The 26,233-nt window shown below is 46.6% G+C and overlaps 1 protein-coding gene across 1 annotated transcript in view; it reads right to left on the bottom strand.

Moving 5' to 3' along the window:
• LOC138489512 (zinc finger protein ZFP2-like) overlaps positions 1-26,233 on the bottom strand; it is an 81,028-nt gene that overhangs the window by 36,764 nt on the left and 18,031 nt on the right. The window contains exon 2 of the mRNA XM_069617254.1: positions 14,938-15,289. Within this exon, the coding sequence (XP_069473355.1) occupies positions 14,938-15,244 (307 nt within the window). The 5' untranslated portion in view covers positions 15,245-15,289. The remainder of the gene's footprint in view (positions 1-14,937; positions 15,290-26,233) is intronic.

Here is a 26,233-nt window from a genome sequence, read left to right on the forward strand (position 1 = left end):
TCGGTTCTTTACCGTAATCTGATTTAATGCGCGGTAGTCTATGCACGTTCTAAGGTCACCTTCCTTTTTCGGCACAAAGAATAAAGCTGAGGATGCAGGAGACTTGGATGGACGAATGAAGCCATTAGCAAGGTATTGGTCCAAGTATTGTCGTAGGTGAAGATTTTCGGATTCCCTGAGGGCATAGATCCTGCTGCATGGAGGTTGTGCACCCGGTACAAGGTCGATTCGACAATCGTATGATCTGTGAGGTGGTAAGGTGTTTGCCTGTTCTTTTTGAAAAACATCCTGGAATTCTTGCTATTCCTGAGGTAACTGCACGACTGGATTAGTGACTGTGGCCAGGCCTTTGTTCAAGGTTTTTTCCGGGTAACATGTGTGTGCACAATCCGGGAAGGTCACTCTCTTCTCTCGCCATTCAATACAAGGATTATGTATGTATGTATGTATGTATTTATTTTTATATAGCGCCGGTAGCCCGAGGGCATCAGGGCGCTTGAGCAATACAACACAGACTACAAAGGACAGGCATGAAATGACACTTGCTGTTGGCTTGGAAGACCTAACAGCCACTGACGCCACCAATTCTTATCTAAAGAGGTATGTCTTCATCCGTTTCCTGAATACAAGGTGGTTTGCTTCTAACCTCAGAGAGTCAGGAAGGCTATTCCACAATGTGGGTGCCAGCACCAGAAAAGATCTACCCAACCCAGATTTCAGCTTGAACTTGGGTACAACCAGAAGGCATTTTCCTTCCGAGCGTAGTCTTCTCCTGGGTGTGTGGAGAACTAGGCTGTTTTTCAGATACTCTGGTGCTTTGCCATAAAGGCACTTGTGGACCAAAGAGAGGGCCTTGAACTTTATACGTTCCTCTACTCTAAGCCAATGAAGGGAAATCCTCTCGGTGGTGACATGGTCATTCTTCTTCAGATTTTTAACTAGTCTAACCGCATTATTCTGAACCACCTGACATCTAGATAGGTCCTTAGCCGAGGCCCCTATCAACAGAGCATTGCCATAGTCGAGCTGTGATAGAATGATGGCTCTGGCTATAGTGGCCAGGTTGCATTCATTAAGGAAAGGCTTGATACTTCTCATTAGCCTAAGATAGTACGCCGTATTTTTTTGAAGATAGCTGGTCTGGGCATGAGAATCAACCGCAGAGTTGACCATCATGCCCAAGGTTTTCACTTTGAGGGCCACCGAAATGATGGCATTCTTAATTTGGAAGGATTTATACTCTGCCCCTAGATTAGCCAACTGACGACTGGAGCCAAAAAGCATCAGTTCGGTTTTTGAATCATTCAGGCACATCCAGTTAGCCTGCATCCAGTCGTCTATTGTCTTGTAGACCCTTGCAATCACTTCGCCGTCTGCTGCGTAGTGGCTACCCCCCAGTTCCAAAATAAGCTGGGTGTCGTCTGCGTAATTCGTAAACGACACACCAGCTTTCACCAATATGCTGCACAAAGTGCACATGTATATGTTGAACAGCATCAGTGACAAGCTAGTCCCTTGGGGCACTCCGAAGAGGATGTCGCAAGGATCGGAGAAATTGCTTCCCCAATGGACTCTGGCTTGGCGGTTCGATAGAAATGACAATAACCAGTCAATGGCTCCTTCAGAACAGCCCACATGCTCTCTGAGAGCCTTAATGAGGAGTTGATGATCTACCAGATCGAAGGCAGCGCTTAGATCAAGTAGCATCAGCATCCCTAGTTTGTTTTTGTCTAACAGGCTCAGCATCTGATTCTGTAGGTCCAGCATAGCTGTTCAGTACTATGGGATGCTCTGAAGCCTGATTGTTGTTGGTGCAGGGCCTCCTGATTTTGTACAAAATATAGTAGTTGCTGCGTTGCTACCTTGTCCAACAATTTAAGAACAAAATTGGAGTTTGTTATTGGGCGTAGGTTAGCTGGGTCCTTAGGATCCAGGCCGGCTTTTTTTACAAGAGGGGTGATGGTGACCCTCTTAAGTTCCTTAGGCACTACGCCCTCCTGAAACGAGGCATTCACTATTCTCAGGAGGATGGGAGCAAAAATGTCTTTATGTTGGAGAATGATGCTGGGTGGTAAAATGTTTTCTGCACAGGTAGTGGGATTCATATTGTTAAACACCTCTAACAATTCTGCTTCGGTAATGGAGTCAAATTTGAATAACTGTTCTCTTATGGTTGCCACCACTTCTATAGGTGGTGTATCGTGATTAGCAGAGGTTCTAGCCTTGATAATATTTTGTCGTGCTTTTTCTGTTTTAGCTTGAAAGGCATTTGAGACAGTATTACAATCCTCCTCTGTGGGCGTAAAGGGGGGTGTGAGGCTCGCAGGTTTTTCAATACTCTTCAGTATGTCGAAGAGTTTACTAGTCTTGTTGTCAGCATGTTCAATCTCTGAATTAAAGAAGTTGGCCTTGGCTGACTTGATTTTGTCTCTATATTCCTTGTCCTTTATTTTCCAATTATTTTTACTGTCTGCTGATTTATCTAGGATCCATTTCCTCTCCAGAGTTCGTTTTTCCTTTATTAATGTGTGGAGTTCTGTAGTAAACCATTTTTGGCAGTTGTTTTTCCTAGCTAATTTAGATTTGAGAGGAGCCTCTGCCTCAACAAGTTCCAGAACATGCTTGTTATATTTGTCTAGGAGAGTTGCGCACAAATCGTGATCCTGAAAGGAGCACAGTATTTCATCAGCGCATGACTTAAGCTGTGTTTCCAACCATGGCATTCCCAGAATTATTTGGAATTGCGGGGCCTTGATTAAATCAAACAATAGTTTCTCGATGCCCATCTTGACCCAACAGTGTCATCTCAGTAGTAGAACGAGTTACGGGCCCAGAGGCAATTTCAGTTCCATCGACTGTAGTGATGACTTCCGAAGCGGTCTTTTTGCAAAGGGGTAGATTCATCCTTGAGGCCAATTCATGGTCCATGTAGTTTCCTATGGCTCCACTATCAATGTATGCCCTTACTGCGTGCATACGTGATGGCTACCTTGGATCAATAAGGACCATTAGTATGATTAGGTGCGAGGTCCGAGTGTCCTTCTTTAAGCTCGGCAAGCGGACCTCTACGCTTGTCGGGCATGGTCGTTTCCGGAATCAGGCTCTGTTCGGCTTTTGTCAGCAACTCCTACTAATTTCTTGGGTGGTTTTATAGGACAATCCCGTAGAAAATGTCCTGCGGTTCCAGAGTACAGACACAATTGCATCTACCGTCTCTTTTCTCTTTCCTTTTGCGTTAAGGGTCCTTTAACCCCCCCGGTCTGCATAGGTTCTGATGCATCTGTTCCTTTGGGGGTAATGTTGGGTTTAACCCATACCCGATTCTCAAACTTAGCTCGATCAGCCTTTCTATTCTGAAGTCGGTGGTCTAACTGGACCACTAAATCTATATATTCTGCGCAATCCTGAGGTGGGTTCACAACTTGAGCCAAAACATCTTTGAGTTCTCCCCGAAGTCCACGATGAAATAATGTAATTCGTTTCTCCTCAGGCCATCCGGTTTCGACCACCAACCTATTGAAGTTTGCGATATAGGTTAGCAGATGCTGGTTACCCTGTCGTAGGGATAAAAGTTTGTTATCCAGGGCCTGTCCCTGTGAATGTCTGGCGAATAGTCTTTCCATGCTCCTTTGAAAACCCTGAAAAGAAGAGGGTCATCCTGGTTGACTAGTGGATTAACCAATCAGCTGCGCTGCCACTAAGACATGATAGTACAAAGGCTACTTTGGCTTGGTCATTTGGAAAAACTCCAGGTCTGCATAAAAAGTGTAAGCGGCATTGGTTCATAAACACTGCAAACCTTTTTGGGTCCCCAGCAAAGCGTTTGGGTGGAGCCAAAGGAATAGTCCCTGGTAGAATTACTTGCACAGGATTGCTCAATGAAACAGGACTTGGGCCTCCCGCCATCCCCCCCCACCCAAGTCCAGGTAGGGGTGTTTGCCCAGCGTGGTTTTGCAGCAGTTGTCTAGCAAGATCATCAGTGCGTTCCTTTGACACAATCAGTTCTCTCCTGAGGGCATTAGTTTCTTGGCGCGCGGAGTGCACTTCTGCCCTACGTTCTCCTAATAATTGGGCTAGTTGGTCAGTCTCTGAGGTTTCCATAACACCCGGGTGGGGATTTGTAGAGAGGCTTCGCGTTCTGTTACACTCACCTGGTTCCCACAGGGGCGTCGATCGGACCCAGACAGCTGCGGCCTCCTCCAACGTGAAGCGTAGTGCAGAGATGACGGACTGGACTGGCCTGCCTAATCTCGTCTGCTTGACTCGTAGAAGTATTCTCCTGCAAGTGGAGAGAGGGATTTAGCCACCCGTGGACTCTAGTAATGGCACCCCACTGTTCTCCCCACTAATCACCTCCAATATTCCCTCTCAGTAATCTCACCTTATGTTTTTGAATGATGAGGTCTGCATCCTGCGTGGAATGCAGGGGCGCGTAGATACCAGTTACTTCACTGGCTCGAAGGCGTTGGAAGAGTTCCGGTTGAATATTGACTCTGAGATTCCTGACAGGAACCCGTAAGTATAAAGTCCAAAGAGTTCAATATGTCCGATGTTCACTCTTGTCCCATTCCCTTCTTGTATTGCAGCTGGTCCAAAAGAAGATTGTCTTGTGGCAGCTAATGGCGTTCAGGTAAGAGTCTGTATTACCTAACATTGTCCGGTAAAAGATGCGTGTATTTAACTTGTTGTTTTCTCTCTCCTTACAGGTGCGGCGTAAAAAGTTGCGGGATGATAAAGATTTCTTTTAACTCCTAGGTGCTGGAGTTTGGCGAAGAAAATGATGGAGGCAGCGCCGAATTGAAAAATGCTGTGAGGGCTGGTGAGTATGGCGTGGCCCTGCAGCTTGCGATGCGACGCGTGCAGAAATAATGTCCTTTCCAAGTTCAAAGACGTGATGGATCCAGAATCACGTAAGGAAGTAAAATAATGTCTGTGTTCTAGCCTTCCCTTCTTCTTTCTTCTTGTTCTAGGAGCTCTGGATTCGAGGTGGGTGTGGCTGAAGACTGGATGCTGACTGCAGACACGGTGAACGTTACGCTGCTGGATGCAGAATAACGCGAAGCATGTGCTGCTGTTCGGGCGTGGTTTAAATAGCTTTCAAAGTAGTCCCAGGTAAGAAGTCCCTCAGAACCACACCCGAGTAAAAAATAGTCCCTGATGCAAAGTAGTCCCATTCAGGCCTCACGTTGGCTTGACTTCATTGCAGCATGGTCTGCACGAGGTAAGTAATGTACATGAGCCTGGTGCCTATGGCGCCAGGACTGTACCCAGACAGCCCCTAGCCGGGGCAGCTGGGCTTCTAGTAAGCACCTGGATGCCTGCTCCCGGGGCTGATGGGCTTGGTCCGGATGCCCGGGGGTACGCATCATGACAGACTCCTGCTGGCTTAGTGTTTTTGCCCCTCAGGCGCAATGCCTCTATTACCACGGGGTAACCTCACAGTAGTCCTGGGGTGGTGAGGAACCCTATTTAGGCCTCTGGGCTTGTAGAGCTGCTGCTAGCACCGTCACTAAGTGCCAGCAGCCAACGTGAATCAGCACTTTAATTTTTTAATAACATGGATTGAGATCTCTTTTAGAGCAACGTGGGATGAGGGGAGATTTAGCAAAGGGTAGCCAGACCTGCAGAGACAACCATCTAACATATTTGGGGAAAGGACAAACATAATTTCACTTTTGTGGTAGATTGTTTTTTTTTTATCAAAGAATTAGATAGGTCCGGTGTAGTTTCACTACTGTGGAAGAAAGATCTCTGTGGGAAGAGCCGCAGGCAGCCCTTTTAAGTGCTGTGGATTCTGCTAGAGTTATGCAATGGCTGGTAACGCACTGTGTCACTCTCAGTCACTGTCCCCTAAAGAAGCCTGGATCGCTCTGGCTCTGAAAACCTTAGCCGCTCTTCAGTCCATGCAGCCAGGTCTGATCCTGCATGGAAGGACCCCCCTGCACTACAAGACAGGGGGCCAGAAGGGCACTAAAGTAGTGTTCCCCTCCCCCCCTGTGAGCATGTCCCTTGCCGGCAGGTTGTTTCAACCGCAAGCCTACAGTCCACTAGACTCCGTCCCAACCCCCTCCCCATACTCTGGGAGTGGGCTTACGTTTTCTCTGCCATTAGCACATCACACCCAGGATTGGCAGCACCTCACTTATTCTAGCACGGTCTGTTAGAGGACCTCAATCTATCTGGTGCTGCCCTCATTGTAACCTCCATATTCAAAGCATGTGGAATGAACGCAGTGTCTGAGCCTGAGAGGAAGTCAGGTTTACATAAAGTAAACCCCCATCTCAGGAATATCTTCTTCAGGGACTCACCAAGAGAGACCTGGGGCCTCATTACACGGATGGCGGTAGGGATTTACCGGTACCGGTAAATCCTTACCGCCTTACTACGAGGTCCCTTTGCGGGTTGGGGGATTTAACGCCTGCTTTTTGCAGGTGTTAAAATCCAACCCGCTAAGGGACCTCAGAGCTAATTACGGCACCGCAAAATTGCGGTGCCGTAATTAGCGTCTTCCTCATTCCCATAGAGCCCTATGGGGCAGAAATGGGAATGGGGAAGGGCAATGGTGGAAGGGGGATTTACCGCCCCTCCAACCTTGGAATGGAGCGGTAAATCCCCTTTCCGCCAAGGCGGTGCCGGTATTTTACCGGCATGAGCCATGGCGCTAATATCGCCATGGCTCACCGCCTATCGTGTAATGAGGCCCCTAGTTAGGGAACTCATTCTCAATAAAAAAAATAAAAAAAGACCCAATGTAATCCAACACAGGGACTCCAAAACTATTTGAATATAGAACTGCTGCGTTCTGGGAAACCGAGTTCTGATGCACATCCACAGCAATAGACAAATGCACATGAACTTTGGGACACGGAATTGCACAGAACTGTGCATAAGTGTCCACACGAGGCTAGATAAGAAGTAAAAACTGATCTGCATGTTCCAGAATAGATGTAGCGGACACCTAAGTGAAGAACATTTGTTGGAGGGAAATAAAGGGCCTCATTACACAGTAGGCGGTAAACCATGGTGCTATTAGCACCATGGTTGCCGCCGGTACCATACCAGTACCACCATGGAGGAATGGGGAATTACCACCCCATTCCAAGGTTGGCAAGGCGGTAATTCCCACTTTCTCCATGGCCCTTCCGCATTCCCATTTTTGCCCCATAGGGCATAATGGGAATGGGGAAGGAGCCAATTACAGTACCGCAAATTGCGGTACCGTAATTAGCACCAAGGTCCCTTTGCGGGTCCCAACTTTAACGGCTGGTCTACACCAGCCGTTAAGGTCGGGTCCCGCAAAAGGGACCTTGTAGTAAGGTGGTAAGGGTTAACGGTCACCGGTACCCTTACCGGTGACCGTTAACCCTTACCGTCTTCCGTGTAATGAGGCCCAAAGTCTCAATTTCTAGGAAAACTATCAAAATTCCCAAAAGAAGAAGATCCACCACATGAATGGGAGCTTGAATGAATGACTTTCAGAATGTGACGGTGCAATGAGGAAGACCAACCTCCTGGCATACATGATCAGGTTCTGGATTAACTAATCTACATTTCATCCCTTACCTTGAGTCCCGAGTCATTGAGTAAGACATCCTAATCCAAAGTCTTGCAAAGGGTAGTATGTCAGACCCGTTCAATTACAGAACAATGGCACTTAAGGACCCAGTAGGCAAACATTTTGCTAAATATATTTTGGTGGGATTACTCGAGTTGGCCAAGTAGAAAAATATCAAGTAAACACACAAATAGCCTTTCGGACTGGGTTTTCTCTCTGGCGCTATTGTTGACTGCCATGGTTTTCAACCACGTGAAAAGATCAAGACTGCGGGATCTTGCCTCGTCCGGGGATTCCACACATAGAACACTGAGATCATCGTGGAACAGGTATTGGCACAGCATCCTGTAAGGGCGCGGAAGTAGGACTGACACAGTGGCATGTTGCTTGGCAAAGACTTTTATTAAGCAAGAAAACATGGAAAGAAAATCCTATGTTGTCATAACTTTAAGAGGGGTTTCCCTACCTCAACTAAAATACTAAAGAATCGGTCAGTATGTACAAAACAAAACACCCACAGTCCGGTGTCAAAATCTATTTCCTTCCCTTATCCTTGCAACTAAACTAAAGTAGTGGAGAGTTCCCTTGGTGCAGAAGAATGTCTCACTTCTTCTGGGCACTGGAGCAGGGTTTCAATGAGAAACCGTCTCTTGAGGGAATGGATCCTTGTCCAAGGTCACAGTCTCCTTCAAAGGCAAAAGAACAACTTTCCAGGTTTTCAAAAGTTCTCAGCAGTAATTTTTAATGTCCAAAATATCAAAATCCCTTGTTGCACATAGTTTATTTTCACTAAAGGGTGTCCCGTTCTATGACCGCGAGGAGAAGATCCAGGATTCAGTAGCCACCAAATATTTTCGGTATTGCAGCAATACATTGGGTCGTCCATGAGTTTCGTCTCCATACTGGCACGATTCAGAGGCACGCGCTGATTCCAGCTCAAACTTGTGCTTCCACCCTAACTCTATCTCCGGGACGTGTTATATCATTCACCCTTTAATTCTGTTATGGCGAGTGCATCACTCCTAATGTGTCAGTGTTGACCCTTGGTCTGTTTGGCCACCATACTTGAGGCTCTCGACATCTTGTGGATCTACCACCTTGCTTCTTAGTGGCAAGTGTATATGTTTTTTCCTGATGAAGACTTTGTCCAAGCGACCTTCATACGTCGAAACCGGTCGAGAAATTGGGGATGTGATCTTTTTTTACATCTAATTGATCCACTCCAGTAGTAGATCACACATGTTAGAACTCTAGTGGTCTTGTACATTGAATTCACTTTATAAAATGAATCTCTCAGTTGTGACCATTAGTAGGTCCTCCCACATATGTATTGTAATTGGGTAGCATTTTATAAATTGTTGAATGAATGGCGGCTGAAGGTAGACGAATGGGCGAATGATTTACTGTCAATTGTATGAATTGGGATGTTCTTAATGGTTAGGCTTGCTGGTGTCTCGTTTAGTTTATTATTTGTAGAGCACACCTAACCCTGAGGTATCTGGGTGCTTGAGCATAGGTGATTGTTACAGGTACATATATTAGGCGACAGGTACACAGTGGCTTATTGACAATGGTTACAAAATAATAAACGTGCCAACATCAAGAATAGATACAAGAAGGCTGCAGCAGCTGGGAACAATTCACAGTTGGCCGTGGCGCACAATATGGATAATCAACAGGTCTACACAGTATTAAGATCACAAACTTAACAAAGGCCGTATAAATAACAATAGTAAGATTGACACCACAAACAATATGGGCAGTAGTTGCGGACGGGTAGAAGTTTAGTGTTGCTGGGCAGATCTAAAAGTCCAAAAGATGGTTCAAATCTGATGGCTGTAGGGAGGGAGTGCCAACACTTTGCAGCTAGCACAGGGAAGCTGGATCCACCGGCAGTTTTTAGTCTGTACCTCTGTTGAAACAGTGTAGGTAGAAGGATCTTGTAGGTCTGGAGGGCAGGTTTCTGGTGAATTTGTCAGTTAAGTATTTAAGGGCTGTGTTTCACAGGCATTTGTGTGTGATGACTAATGTGCGCAGCGAGAATCTGTTGCGCACTGGTAGCCAGTGTGAATCCCGTCTAGTAGCAGAGATGTGATTAGAATGTGGGATATTTAGGGCAGATCCGAGAGCATTGTTCTGGAGAACTTGTAATCTATTCAGGTTACGTTCGAAAGAGTCTAAGAATAAGGTATTGCAATAGTCCAGCTTGGACAAAATGTTACGCTCACCTGGTTCCCACAGCGGCGTCGATCGGACCTGGACAGCTGCGGTCTCCACCAACGTGATGCGTAGTGAAGAGTTGACAGTCTGGACTGGCCCGCCTAATCTTGTCTTCTGGACTCGTAGAAGTATTCTCCTGCAAGTGGAGAAAGGGATTTAGCCACCCGTGGACTTTAGTGATGGCCCCCCAACTGTTCTCGTTCTCCCCACTAATCACCTCCGATATTCCCTCTTGGTAACCTCACCTTATGTTTTTAAATGATGAGCTCTCCATCCTGCATGGCATGCAGGGGCGCGTAGATACCAGTTACTTCACTGGTTTGAAGGTACTGGAGGAGTTCCGGAGGAATATTGACTCCAGTGTCTATAAAGTTCAAAGAGTTCAATATGTCCGATGTTCACTCTTGTTCCATTCCCTCGTTAGGTTGCAGCTGGGTCCAAAAGAATATTGCCTGGAGGCAGCTGATGGTAAGAGTCTGTATTACCAAACACTGTCTGTTAAAAGTTGCACGAGTTTAACTTGCTGTTTTCTCTCCCTTTATAGGTGCGGCATAGAAAGATGTAGCGAATTAAAGGATAATACCTCCGGTGGTAAAGCAGGTAAGCCTATGGTGGCAAAGAGATTGTCTTTGTCGGTTTTCTTGGCTCACCTTGTTATTCCTTTTGTTTTCCCCCCAGGTGCTGGGTTTCGATGAAGAAAATGATGGAGGCAGCGCCGAGTTGAAAGATGCAGTGGACTGGCGAGTATAACGCGGCGCTGCTGCTGGTGAAGCGACGCGTGCTGAAATAATGTCCTGGGTTCGGAATCAGGTAAGGAATCAAATAATGTCTGTGATCTAACCTCTTCTCCTTTCTTTTCCTTTTGTCTAGGAGCTCCGGATTCGAGGCCGGCGTGGCAGAAGACTGGATGCTGACTTTGAGACAGGGTGAGCATTACGCTGCTGGATGCAGAATAACACGAAGCATGAGCTGCTGTTTGGGCGTGGTTTAAATAGCCTGCAAAGTAGTCCCAGGTAAGTAGTTTCCCAGAAACACACCCGAGTAAAAAATAGTCCCGGTAATAAAATAGTCCCATCCAGGCCTCACGTTGGCTTGGACTCATTTTCAGCATGGTCTGCATAGGGTAAGTAAAGGCTATGAGCCTGGCGCCTATGGCGCCAGGACTGAATCCAAACAGCCCCCCAGCCGGGGCTGTTGGGGTTTTAATGAGTATCTGGATGCCTGCTCCCGGGGCTGATGGACTCGATCCGGATGCGCGGTGTTTGGCATCATGACACAAAATCAACGCCCTGGCTAAGGTATGGAAGCTGTTAGTGGACAAGTAAGGTTTGTTGGTATATGCTGTAGTTGAGGCTGTAGAATTGACTTGTCTAGGTAGACACCCAAGGTGTTGACCTCATTGGCAACTTCAATGATATTCCCATCAATGTTGAAGGTCTTGTATCGTGTATCCAGTCTGTTTAGACGAACTTGAGATCCAATGATGAGAAGCTCCGTCTTGTCGTCATGTAGACAAAGGCTTTGGGAAACCACCCATGCCTGCATTTCGAGGTAGATTTCATTTAACATTTTAGAGTCTTTGGGCCTCATTACACGGATGGCGGTGGACCAAGGTGCTATTAGCACCTTGGTCCATGCCGGTAAAATACCGGCACCGCCTTGGTGGAAAGGGGAATTACCGCCCTATTCCAAGGTTGGTGGGGCGGTAATTCCCCCTTCCCCCATTGCCCTTCCCCATTCCCATTTTTGCCCCATAGGGCTCTATGGGAATGGGGAAGGCGCTAATTATGGTACCGCAAATTGCGGTACCGTAATTAGCTCCCTGGTCCCTTTGCGGGTTGGTTTTTATGCCTGCAAAAAGCAGGCGTTAAATTCCTCAACCCGCAAAGGGACCTCGTAGTAAGGCGGTAAGGGTTTACCGGTGCAATACCGGTACCGGTAAACCCTTACCGCCTACCGTGTAATGAGGCCCTTTGTCATGGCAGCTAGTGAGCGTAATGAGGACCTGGGTGTCATCTGCATAATTTGTGTGGTTGACACCCATGTTATCAAGACGATCAAAGAGGAGTTTTGTAAAACAAAATGTGTAAAGCCTGGGTAAAACACAAGAACCGTGTGGGACTCCACAGTAGATGGGAACTGGCTCAGCAGAAGCTGTTTGAGAAGACTCTATTGGAGAGAAAAGATTGGATCCAACTAGCGGCATTCAGAGAGAAGGCTGCAGCTGTGGTCAGGTGTTTACTTAGGATCAGGTGGTCGACGAGATTAAACGCTGCCGAGAGGTCCAGCAGAAGAAGGATGGCCAGATTACCTTTGTGACCTTTGGCTTCTTTGTGACTGCTTCTTGCTCCTCGGTGCAGTCTGCTTTCCCACATCGGACCATGTGTGGACAGACGCCTGAACCTCCTGGTTCGTGTAGAGGGGTTCATCTCCTCTGCACAACGTTGAACTCTCTCCTCGCGGTGCCTCCAAGGAGGATCTATGCCCCTTGTGTGTCCTTCTGCCTTTTTATGTTTTGAGAATTAGCATTGGGTCTCTTGTGAGAAGACTGCTCCTGTTGGTTCCGTAGAGCAGTGGCCATTGCTCTGCACGTCTACCTCGTCTGTATGGTTGCTGACTGCTGATCTTTCAACTCCCCCTAATCTTCCTCATGCCAGTTTTCCGTACTTCTTCAGATTTACATAAGTACATGGGATAGGAGGGCAAAGATGGGGAGATGTAGGGGGTGGAGAGGTGTAGCTATTGGGTGAATACCGTGTTCTCCCACAATAGTCGTCTCTGGTCCCACAGGGGGTTTCCCACTCCATGAGATCCTCAAGCTGAGTACCACCCTCAGGGGAATATCGGGAAGCAGCCTCACCTCTCTGGCTTCATGGGAAGGGGCTCCCCCATGGAAGCAGTGACGATACCCGGGGATTTGTCACTATATATCGTGTGTTGCCCCTTGCACTTCTTGGGCCAGGATAAGGGAAGCCATCAAAGCACAGAGGACGGGGGAGAGGAATCCTTTGCCTGGGGATTTCAAATGCATTACCTTTAATCTTTCTTGACTCATGGCTGTAGAGCGCCTTTAGGTTGCTTTTACTTAACTGCTGATAGAAGCCATGGCTTTTTGACATGGTTTGTATCCCTGTCCACCTTATAGGTCATCCAGAGGTTGATAGTTATAACCTCACTGGTCCCCTAGTTTGCCAATCCTCTGCATCACAATTGTGAGTATGATTTGAAGTGTTACTACATATTGTTGATTGGTTTTTGGTAGTTTTATCATTTTAGAACTGAATAGAAGAGTAAGATGCTAATATTAGGGACAGTATATTGCTTAAATATTATTAACGCTCATATTTATCTCCACAAGATAATATGCATAAATGCTAAACAAGAGAGTAAGAGCATTATGAATGTGTTTCTATTTATGAGATTAAAAGACAGTGGGCCTCATTACAAGGTTGGTGGTAACCCGCTAGTGCTACTGGCGGGTTGCCGTTGACTTCATAACACCGTCCAGCCGCCTGAGATCCCGGTTCAACCAGGACATTACAAGTCACAGCGGCCCGTGATGTCAGGAGGCGGAAAGTGCAAGTCCCCATTCCTGTGGAGTCCCCAAGGACCCCACAGGACTCCACAGGAATGAGGAAAAGGAAGCATCAGCCCCCTGCAGGCATTCTCGTTGTCAGGCGGTTCGGAAAGGGTGCCGATACATTGCCAACGACACCCTTATTTATGGACCGCCAGGCTTGTAATGCCACTATATGGCAAATGCAAACACTGTACTGAATATATAGCAACTGTTTATTATAGATTCATGGGTAATATGCACCGATACATAGGTTCACCCAGAAGCGAACCCACAACAATATTGCTGTCCAATAGTAAACCTGCCAGGAGTTGTAGTTTCTCATGCACTAAAGCACAGATGCAACTTTCACCCAGAACCTTGCTTCAGGTACAGCACTATTCTCTGCCGCAAAACCTGGCACAGCCGTCGGTAGCAATTTAGAGAACCTTTGGTGTGGTGGTTAGGCTCTGGCATGGCAGGGTGTGTGCAACTCATGACACCTTCCTACTCATGGCAATTCTAGCATTCTACAAGGGGGAACAAACTGTCTGGAACCCTTTACCCCTATTAGCCGGGAAGGATTTGATTTTTGCTGCACTGTCATTGTTCTGGAGTGAAAGCAGAGTAGAGGAGAGTGGAGACTGCGCTGTACGAGACTTCTGCGATGAGGACTAGCCATCCAGCCCATTAGGTCCCCACCGCGCGGACCAATTCCGAGAAAGAAAACGGTGAGAAGAGACAGAAGCAGTCTGCCTGCAGACCATCAAGAGCAGAGTAAAGAGAAGGGGAACAAGGAGTGGAAGCCAGTAGCAGGCTTTCCATCTGCAAGGGGGTGCCATCGCCCACATATGGAAGTGCGGAGGGGGAAAGGAAGGAGCCGATTGATACGGACAAGGACATTTTCAAGGGGTAGAAATTTCAAGTTGAAAGCTACAAGCCAGGTATGAAAATCGCTTGCTCTGTCACGAATGCCAGCCAATGCTATTGGTAAGTTCTAATTGTGTGGACTGCATTTCTGTACAAATAACCAATGGCTAGGTCTACCTTTCACAGATTGCCGCTGTGTGTATTGTTTTTTTTTTTGTGTTCCGGCCTCTCTGCCCACATGGACCATTTTATCTCAGATCTATGACATTTCTCTGAACCTGCAATTTGATTGCATTTTATTGCAGTGTATTTAATGGGGTTTAGCATTCCCAAAGACCTTCCTTTGTTCTTCTCATCCCTTGACCTCCAACCCCCACTCCTTTTTTACTCCCTACCCACCGCATACCAACAAACTGTCCTGTGGTAAAGTGCTGTGAAATGACTACAGGGAAATATGGGATACCTTTTTCCCCACCTCACACCAATAGCATAGACTTGTGGTACCAGTAGTCCGGACACTGGACTACAGACTGTTGAGGGGGACTGGGGCTCAGGGGCACTGAAAGAGGGACTGTGGGAATGCAGTTCTAGATCTATACTGTGCATAGTTATTGTATGCATTGCCATATCCTCATCAGCCACATAAAGGACCACATTACGGTGTGTAGGTGTAGGCATGTGTTATAATAAACATTACATAACAGACTACAGAAGTTTAATGTGTTTAGCTCCTCACCTGCAGCCTCCTGAGAATCTCGGTCTGGCACCCTTTCGCCTCCTTCAATCTTCAGGTCGCGCGCTGAATTCTGACATTCCTGAGCAGGTAACTCTTCTCCTACCACAATCTTCACCCAATCCTCAGAACCCTCACAATTCATGGAAGACACATGTTCCTCCTCTTCCTCTTCTTTAACCTTCACCAAGTTAAAGGAGAGCGGAAAATCACTGGAACATGGCCCCTCCTGTATTTCAACCTTCACCCACTCCAGGGAGTCTTCACCCCCGACAGAAGGCGTCTCTCCTTCGTTGCTCATCACCTCCATGACGACCTGGGAATCCTAAGCAGATAGGCCACCACCTATCTCAATCTTCAGCAGATCCACGAAAGAGGGAGTAGAAATTTAAAAAAAGAAAAAAAAGAGAGAAAGAAAGGTTAATCATGCTTTAAAAAGCATTTTAGGATTTTCCCACTGCTTGACTTTATTTTAAGAACACAACCACACCTATTACAATTTCTTTAGCTCCAGATCAGGGAAGGCAGAGACAGCACCAGAAGTCAATCCTAAAAGCTTTAATCAGCTTTCTCTGAGTCCATCCCGCTGCAGAGGGAGGAAGGGACATTCTCCTAACCATTTCACTGCTCTTAGAGATCGAGATATATATATATATTTTACAGGGCCTGCGGCAGCGTCCCTGTAGTTATGGTTATGTTGCTCAACCATACGAAGAGCACTTTTTGGGTAGCTTATAACTTCACCCCCGCCCACTGGACAAATCCTCACCAAAAAAGTATCTGGCCCCTTCAGAATAATTCTGCAAAGATTGGTACGGTTTTATCAAGGGAGGAGGCAAAGTTATAGGGGGGGTCCCAAAATGTGTGTAAATCCTCAGACGTAATGGAAAAACGAATGTGCTTATTCCTACAGCCCAAACCGCTGGACGGATTTTCAGCAAATTGGCGCCAGGAGGGCCGGCTTGGTCCCGAAAGCATGCTTTTGTAAATTTGGTGTAAATCCCTCCAGTATTATTTTTTTGTTTTTAAAGGCCAAAAAAGGTAGGTAAAAAGAGACTCAGCAGTGTTATTTCACTTTAGCAGCATGTCCGTAACTCATTGCGGCTTGTGGGTGGGAAAACTACTTTAATCGGTCAATATTCCATTGCATTGATACATTTCTCCCTTTGCACAGATAGCATTCTAAATTCTATTCACATATGTATTTCAGATATAGGGCTATGCCTTATTCCACACAATTAAGCCACATGGGGCCTCATTACAACTCTGGCGGTAGCCGTGCTGGTAAATCTGGCACAGCTGCCGCCGGAGTTGCATTTATTCTGGCACCCGCGAATGGGCAAGAACCGGGTCATTCCGAGTTCGGCAGACCCAGTAATTGCCCATTTGCGGGTGCCAGCAACAAGGGCCTCCCCATTGCCATTTGGCCCCATAGGCATGAATGGGGATGGGGACGTCAGATTCACCGGCACATCCGACGTGCTGTGCTTTCAGGCGCCTGTCTGCCCGCCAGGTCAGACCTGGCAGGCAGACAGGCATCCACAACCACAACACGTAGTATGGCAGTCCGGGAACTGCAGTACTGGCATGCTTACTGGTAACGTAGTTCCCGGACCGCCAGGGTCATAATGAGGCCCATGGTCTTCTAGCCCAGTAATTACAATGTGCCCATCAGGGATATGGCCTGTGATTATCAACTATCCCTAAAAAGCATGTAAATATTAATGATCTCTAAAAAGCATGCACCAATTTCTTGTCTTTTCATGTTTTATGACCCTTCATCCAACACGGTAGGTAAACATTTATTTCTTATGTTTTTGTCTGCTGGGCATATTGTTGGTATTATGCCATTTTCTTATTAATCACTGTAGCCCAACTAAGTGTCCTAGCCCTGAAGACGGACTTGATCTGAAACGCATTGGCGCTCAATAACATCGATACTCGATACCCGGATGCGCATTTGCCTTTTCATGCAATTAAAAAAACTGGTAATATCTCAAAATCCTTGTTTCGAGAATTGAAGTACAAGAGTTGAACTAATGTGAACATTATTAGCAGCTTTCTAGGAAAGCAGGGCGTGAGCATACCTTGGACTAGATTTTCTTCTAGTACCATTTCTTCACGGAAAACTACATTTCCCATCAGCCCCAGCAGCCTACTTTTCCTGTGACTAGGCGCACCAGCGCCGGCGCACGAGTAACAAGACATTCTTTGCAGGTCATCGGCCGGCTTCGGTGGTCAATCAGGCTCAGGTAAGAACGGAGTCCCACGGGCACATTTGAACTAGGCTCCTTGGGTCTTCTGACAAAGTGGACACTTGCTACCTTTACCTGTTTATCAAGTACTCCTGAGTAGTACATTTATTTACATCTGACGGTGAGAGTGCGATTGGTTGCAGCACGCCTACCCGGGGGAACAGTTTATTACCTCCCCTGGGGCTGACAGAGGTAAAAGTACATTATGGGGTACCTGGAAGACTTAAACCTGCTTTTGGCTGCACAACAAATGGCACGGCCCTCCATTGTCAATAGATATTTATAGCTGAAAATGGACAACACCTCTGTACCCCCCACTACCCAGACTCACAGTCTGCAAGAATCCTACAGGCCCCACCTTTGGTAATTAAGACAGGGGGCCTCATTACGAGTCCGGCAGTAACCAGGCGGTTTTACTGCCTCGGTTACTGCCGGACTCGTATTACCATTCCGCCTCCGTGACTCCCCGAAATACCAGGGCATTACGACCCTGGTGTCCCGGGAATTCCGGAGGCGGAATTCGGTAAATCCCCATTCCCATTGAGCCCCATAGGACTCAATGGGAATGGGGAAGTGGAAACACGGCAGCATCTTGTGATGGTGCTGGTGTTTCCACGTCCGCCTGCAGGCAGACGGTGTTAAACCCGCCAGGTCAGACCTGGCGGGATCATCACCTCCCGCCTGCAGGACTCGGGATTGTCCGGTCTGGATTTAACAGTGGCAGCGGGTTTACTGCCACTTAATTCCGGACCGCCCGACCTGTAATGAGGCCCAGACTCTTCAGATATAAATGCCCCGCACAATGAAAACTTAGAACGGTCAACAGCTATTGATGTTGAACCCAGTCTGAAACCCAAAAGTATCAATAAGATCTGTCCATTGATTGACCCCGCTGACTATCGTAAACTGTAAAGAAAACATGGTTGATTGTTCACACATCAGATTTGCTCTGCTTAATACAAGGTCCCTTAGTGAACATGCTTTGGAAATTCACAATCTCCTTATTGATCAGGACTTCGACATCCTGTGCCTGACTGAAACATGGCTAACTGAGGCAATCGGCATCATAATAGAGATGGCAGTCCCGGAAGGATACTGTATCATTTGGGTACGGTGGTGGGGTTGCAGCTATCATGAAAAAAGATTTTGATTTCTTTGAAAGCTCTAGTGAATGTTACGGATGTGAAATCCTCCATCTAAAACGCACTCCCACTCTGTGTAGGCCGTCTCAATATCACCATAGTCTACAGGCCACAGTGATTCACTTTAACGAGGACCTTATTCAGGAACTAAAAGCGGCCCCAATTGTCCCACTCTGTTGGTGGGCGATATGAACCGTTGGCAGCTTAATGCCAAGGACAAGAAGGCAAACAGATTGGAGGACGCATTAAAGAGATCAATTGCAAAGTGAATAACTAACCCACCGCCAACTCAGGAAACATTCTAGACTGGGTGATCATGAAAAAGCCAAAAAGGTAGAAAAACAAAAACACAGTTCCATGCATATGGTCGGACCATTGTATTATTAATTTCCCCGATACAATTGAGGGTGATTCCGAAAAACCCACCCAATTCAATGAAAAACGCTTACAGCCGTAACTTTAAGAAAATCAAAGGCTCCCATCTACAAAACTGCCTGCAAGATATTATCTCTGCCACACAGGATTCTGATTCCCCAGTACTTTTGGTGGGAAGCTATAAACAAGAGTTATGACAAATATGCTGGACAAAACTGCACTGTTCAAAAAGAAATCTGAGAGAAATCACCAACCATAAAAAATGGTATACGGCCGACCTTGCCCTAGGGAGGAAACTGAAGAGGCGGGCTGAACAAATCTGGCTAAACATCCAACGGGGAGTTACTAGAGCATGCTTATAAATGCAACATCATATCAGCCAAAAAGAACTTCTTCAATGAAAAGATATCAGGAGCAAAAAATTGTTCAGAGAAACTCTGAGATTTTCAAATCTCTAGAGAAGCCCAAAGCTCTGGCACACCCATTTCACCCAACTAACAGGACTGCAACGCGGTTCAGGAGGTCTTTGCAACAAAAGAAAGACAGTGCATGACAAAATGAAACAAGAAGCAGGAAATGGTGCTGATGCCCAGGCCCTCCCATTAATTCCACTGGGGGAATCCCTTAACTTCACCTTTAAACATTACAGATGGATTGGATTCTGTCGTCAATGCATTCCACATCCCGCAGAGAAAAGATTATCCCTGCTACATTAGTGTTCGACAATAAAAACATGCACACTCCTTTCTTGCAGAGATTGGGTAACTCCTCCTTTGACCATAACATCTTCCCAGAACCTATTAAGGTTGTTTCGATTACCCCTTTGGTGAAGAAAGTGGGCCTGGACCCAAGAAACGCTGCAAATCTTAGACCATCACTAATTCAAACTTCCTTTTAAATGTTCTTGACAAAGTGGCCGTTGGCCAACTGGAGTCCTTCCTGGAAGTGTCATCAATACTACACTGCAAGCAGTCGGGTTTTAGAGCTGAACACAGCACAGAGACAGCACTATTAGATCTGTAGACTAACATGTTCGAGAGAATTGACAGAGGGAAAATGGGGCTCTTAGTCCTCCTCGACTTGTCTGTGGCTTTTGACTTGCTCGACCATGACTGCTTGCTTTACGCTGGGAGAGCGCCTCTTCGAGATCTGCCCCCAAACTTTGTGGGGTTTCACAAGGCGCATGTATCTCACCTACTCTGTTTAATCCGTACACCCAATCCCGTAGTGATCTTTTGGAATCGCTGGGAATTTCATTTGCAAATTACGCAGATGATACACAGTTGATCCTTGATATCAGTGGGAATCACGGCCTTGACAATACATTTGAACATATATGAGATCATCGAACAATGGATGATGAAAAAACTGGCTCTATCTAAATGGTACTAAAACCGAGCTATTGCTATTCGGAGGTTCCCAGGCACGAGCAAAACTAGGGAGAGCGAGCGCACGCTATAGTATCTAGAACTGCAATAGGCCAGTGGAAGGAAAGGTTAAAACCTTTGGCAATTTTTATGACTCCTCTCTTACTGCTGAAACTCAGTCTAAATATATATCTAGAAACTCACTATCATTTGAAACTTCTACAAAACATCAAGCCTTTCGTTTCGGAGGATAATTGCGTGTCAGTGGCTCAAGCGATTATTCTCTCTCACCTGGATTATTGCAACACATTGCTGCTAGGGGCCTGCAGCAACTACATGCCCTTCAGAATGACGCAGTGTGTATTTATAAGGTTATCTCACGACTTGAACACATCTCAGCCGGAAGGCTGGCTCTACACTGGCTCCCTGTCCAAGCCCGGATTCACTTTAAGACAGCTACGCTTGTGCATAAATGCTTGTATGGCAAGGCTCCAGTTTACCTAAAGACGAGCATTACCGTACATGAGAATAAACAAGCTTTGCGCTCATCCAAGCTGTCTGATCCGCTCACTCAAGGCCAGAAGGACCAAAGGATTGGGTAGAGAGTTTCTGTTCGGCAGCTATGTACTGAAATTCCCCTGCCAAGCACACTACGGTATGATAAAAACATGAGATCCTTTTGGAAATGCCTGCTCTTCAGGTAGCTCGCTCTTTGATACTCTAGTCACACGGTCTCTCAGTAGGTAGGTGTGTATTTCTTGGCTGTCCGGTCTTTCTTTTATTTTTCCCGTGTGTGCCCAGATGCTTACAAGTTCCCGGCGCATAATAAATACATTTAAATAAAATCAGGGGTTGCGCAGAGTGGCAAAAATGTGGCGGGAACAGTATTACTGCTGCATAACCGCTCTGCCCAATCCAGAGTTTGGGTGGAAAGCTGGAGATTTACCTCCAGCTGCAGCTTTCTGCCCATTTTCGGTGCAATTATCGCTGGCACTATTATCGTTTTACGGACTCTTAAAAAATGGGGACTGACAGCCATACAGCAACTCCGCAACTCAGGATCCAGCACTAATAGCGCCGGACTGGGTTGCGGTAATGCTATTTGCATTGCCGTTATCCCGGCGCAATTACTACTGGGATACCGCCAAGTCTGTGAGGCCCAGCGTAATTAACACAGGAGGGCTTCTGACCCCAAATCACGGGAAGCCACACATAAACATGAGGCAACCAGAAAAAAAACAAAGACCAGACCATGCCATGTCAGAGAATCAGCCGACGTGAGAGAAAGCAAAACAAAAAAAGATATCCAGCCCCCAACCCCGACAAATTCCAGATTATGAACGCACAGCCACGACCATCGCAGGAATAAGAGCCACCCCAAAAACAAGACAAAAATCACTGTTTTACAGCATGTTAGGGAGAATTCTTTCTTTAGGCTGAATTTCCTAACCTAGTGAGTCCCCCAGCAGCTTTGCTGGATTTCTAGAGTTTGTTTGTTCCTCCTGCCAAGAGTGAGACTCTTTTTCTCCCACTCTTGGACATGATTTATGGTGTTCCTTTGACTGGTAATGTGTTTTATGGGCTATGGGGTCCTTTACTCCATAGGGTCTCATGTGTTTTTCCTATGTGTGTTACACAGCACCCTCCGTGAAGTGACACAGGGGTGTCATAGTGACACCCCACCATAGACTCCATACCCTGGGACTGACTACTGTCTCCCAGGGCATGTAAAGTCACCATTGGCTTTACTAGTCCCAAATTATTAACAGAAACCAGTACAAACCATCATATTGTGGACGTACTGGTCGGGGCAATTGCCCCGGGGTCTGTTAGTCGAGGGGGCACGTCTCCGTCCCCCCTGATCGAGTTTTGGCTGGTGGCAGTGGAAACTACTTTTTATATTCGACTGCGAATATTTTCCTATGGGATTTTCCCATTGTTCGAGGCTACCAACTTTAATTATTTAATTCTCATAGCCTCGAACATACCGCCGGTTTATTTAATTAATATTAATTTGCCGGTTGGTATTTTTTGCCAGGACTCGATTCTAAAATGGCGTTTGTGTTCTCTTCTGTGACTCCAACCCAAGTCGAGCCCTTTGTTCCACTTTTTGGCGGGCTTCTCCACAGAAGCCTCCAAAAGTGGTGCCACTCTGTCTGGGTACCACAGGGGGTGTGGGAGGGGGTTTAGGCACCCTGGACTGAGTTACCTTGGTAAATCAAGTCGCACTCTTGTGTGATTGGGCCAATTGGTGAGCCGGCCGGCTCACCACTTAGCATGTTTGATTGACAGCTAGGCTGAGTGAATGGGGGTATGCTGCATAAAAGCAGGGCTTTGGGGACTGGAACTTCAGAAGTCGCCACAGGACCTGAGAATCCGATGAGGGAGAAGCTGAGCCGACCTACCACGACGACACCACCGGTGGAGCCCTGCGGAACCGACTCACCACTTCCCGACGACAGAGAAGATCTCCCAGCTGGAGAGGCTTCTTCCCCTGACTGATGGGCACAACCGGTTTTGCCTTCCTTCTTCACACCCCAGACCGGTTTGTGGTCGAACTGCCCGTGCCAAGCACCCTGGCGGCCGGATAGCCACTCACCACTGAAACGTGAATCAACGGACTGCTCCTTGGACCTGAGAAACTCTGCGGCTGGTTTCTTCCCAGGCAGTGCAACAAACTCCTGTCTTCCTCCACGACGAGATCCTCTCTTCCCCCGGACGAAGCACCGTCTTGCATTCGCTGCCAGGAACAACTGCCCCCGCTGGAGTGTTCTCACCACTTTAAGGTACCGCGTCCGCCAGGCCTCCCTTTCTAAAGATTGCTACAATGTAATAATAAACCCTTAACCTTCTGGACTGGGCTGGCCGCCTTGACCCTCTAACTGGTCCCTTTCTTTGGTCCAACTCCTTTTTGAACCGTTACAAGACTTTTGTGCACTGCAACCGTGTGACCTTGGACACATTTCGTTTGATCCTCTGAAAGTGGATCCGGCCTATTGAACTCTAACTTCACGGTTTTACTTTGCCTTCCTCTCTTGTTATGTTCTTGAAAAAGTGTTGGGATCTGTTTCAACTTATTCTCTGCTTTTCTCTCCCTTTTAAAAACTAACTATTAGAGTGCCATCAACATTAAGCACTCACCGCTGTCTGAAAATAAGTGGGGCTTTACTTAAGACTGGTCTAATATTCTTTTAAGGGAGTGTATATTTTTTAGTGACCGTGTTTTTGAATTGCTTACTATTAGTGCCTGTGTGTTTTTCTAGATGTGGTTTTAAATAAATAATTATATCTCTTTTACACCAAGTCCTGGTCAGCATTTACTTGTTCTATTGTGTCCTCTTGACCTATTGTGAATACTCTGTATACTGCCTAACTCTTCTTGAGGGAAGTCTGACTGCTCAGCCACAGCTACCAAGTGAATCTGTGTGGTACAGACTGCTACCAAGTGGGTTTACTGCCAAACACCTGTAGTCTTAAATCTTTTGCAGTGGTCCCAGAGGGAACTGCACAGGTTTCTGCCTAACACTGGTGTACAGCAGTGGGATTTGTATTGAGTTTACACTTTAGAGTGCTTGTTGAACACTTTAGGACAACTAACCACAGGGTTTTGCACTAAAAAGCTGATTTTCTAACTATGTCTGCTATGGAGAGTTATACCCTAGAATCATTGTCTGCCAAAACTGCTGATTGCTTAAAAGTATTGTGTAGACATAGGAATCTCTATGAGAAGGGCAAGAAAATGGAACTTATATAAAGATTGTTAGAAAACCAAAGTCTGGGTGGTACAGAGGAATCTACCCCCCAGCAAATGTAGAAAACAGTGATGGTATTGATCTGAATCAAAGTCTTGATAATGAGTCAGAAGAGGAAAGTGAACCTAATGAAGTTAGCCACTCTGAGCCTCTGTCTGCCTTACCTACTGTACCTACTGGGCCTATACCAGGTCCCACATGTAATCCTGCTTATTTTGAACTTGAAAAAATGAAGCTTGAATTAGAGTGCAAACGTTGTATTACCCAATCGGAAAGAAACCAAGAGCTAGAGTTCAAAAGAATGGATGCCCAGGCTGAGCAGAAGCAAGCTGAATTAAGACTCAGAGAAATAGAGCTTAATCATGAACTAGAAATGAAAAAGTTGTCTGTGGAAAATGCTTCTCTCTCCTCTGGTTCTTCTAGGAGTTCCAGTCCCTAAAGACCCCGGATGCCTAAGGAATTAGTGGGTATGTATGAACCTAGATTGGATGTGTTGGATTGGTTGAAAATGTTTGAGTATAATCATGGGCTCCAGGACATCACAGGGAATGAGTTACTTCCCTGGTTGTTCTCTAGGCTTCCCCCTGTTTCAACTGATGTGGTAATGGAATTGGGGGAGGTGGATAATAAGGATTATGAATGTGTGAAACTAGCTTTGATAGCTAGATTCGGGAAGACCCCTTCCCAGTATCTTAAGAGGTTTAGGACCCTCAAAAAGCATGACGGTACCCCTTGGGCAACCTGGGTGAGTGAAGGGTTGAAAAACTTAGAGGGATGGATTAAGGGTTACAGAGTTAACACTTATGAAGGAATGAAGAATCTTGTAATGTTGGACTCAATGTATGATGCCTGCTCTCCTGAGCTCAGACAGCACTTGGCTGATTCAAAGGAATTAGATTCCAGGAAGTTAGCTAAGGCTGCTGACTTGTGGGTTGCCAACAGGGCCACTCACAAGGATTCTGGGGCTACTCAGAAAAAGGATGAGGGAAAACAGCCAAAAAGGGACTCCAAAGAGAATTCTAATAATTCCAATTCCAAAGAGGGCCCCAAACAAAACCAAAAGGGTAAGCCACCAGGGAAACTAAATCAGGCTAGTTTACCTCCTGGTGCCAAACCAGAAGGAGGTCAGAACAAGCCACCATTCCAGAAAGCATTTGGTAAATGCTTCGTTTGTGGCTCTACTGACCATGTGAAAGGAGACCCCAGATGTAAGGGTAAACCTTCAGGGGTCCAACTTGTCTCCTTAACCTTCGCTCCAGAGGAGGAAGTCCAAATGGCAAGTGGAAACTTTCTACTACTGGTTGATGAACCCATTGGAGTCTCAGCCAGTTTTCTTTAATGTCTCTGGGTCTGTGGGAACAAGATGTCTATAATTATATCCCAGATAATACTAAAGTGTATTATAAGGACAGTGTCCAGGTGAATGGTCAGGAGACTCCTGCCATTAGGGACACTGGGGCCAGCATAAATGTGGTGGACAAATCGTTTTTTCAGGCTGAGGATGTTGCTAAGGCACCCAAACGCCTCACCGAGTCAGCTGGAGGGCCTGTGCAGATGCTTCCCCAATTACCAGTTCTCATCCAGTGTAATGACATGACTGTGAAGATACCTGTCAGCATACAAAGTGAGGTGCCAGGAAGGGTTCTGCTGGGTAATGACTTGAAAACTCTTGGAGTAGTGTCACATACCCCCAGACCTCCTGGTAAAAGGTTACAGGAGCTCACCAGACCTGCAAGGGAGAGAACCATGAGAGGTACTCCCAAGGGGATGATGAAGAAAGAGATCACTCCTGCTCCACTAGAGATGTGAGCTGGTGTCTCTAAGAAACTAGAAGAAAAAGGGAAACCTAAAACTTCTAAAAAGAACCTCACAGCCAGCACTCCAGTGCAGCCAACAAGAACTTCCCCTAGGTTGTCCAAAGTTACACCAGTAACTCCCCCTCCAGCTGAGGCAGAGAGGGAGGTACAACCCTGTGTGGTTGAACTAGACTCTGAAGAAGAGCGAGTGGAAGGCCAGGAACTCATTGGAGATCTGGATTCTGTTGACCATCCTGAGCTGCAGTCTTTACTGGCAGAAGGTGGACCCAACAGGGCAGACTTCAGTAAGGGACAGAGAGAATGTCCAACTCTGGAAGGTCTTCACCACCAGGCAGATGCTCAGGCTGAAGGGCAAGAGCCTGGGAAATATAGGTTACACTGGGAGGATGGCCTCTTCTACAGTGAACCAACGGAGCCTGCACCTGGGGACAACAAACGACTTGTAGTACCCCAAGAGAACAGACCACAGTTCTTGCAGTTAGCCCATGAGATTCCTTTGGCTGGTCACTTGAGTTTCAAGAAGACTAGGGAAAGGCTCTCGCTCTACTTTTATTGGCCAAATATGGGGGCTGAAATACATAAATACTGAAG

This window comes from Ambystoma mexicanum, chromosome 9 (genome assembly GCF_040938575.1).
Source record: "Ambystoma mexicanum isolate Mex_15411 chromosome 9, UKY_AmexF1_1, whole genome shotgun sequence".
Taxonomy (NCBI): Eukaryota; Metazoa; Chordata; class Amphibia; order Caudata; family Ambystomatidae; genus Ambystoma; species Ambystoma mexicanum.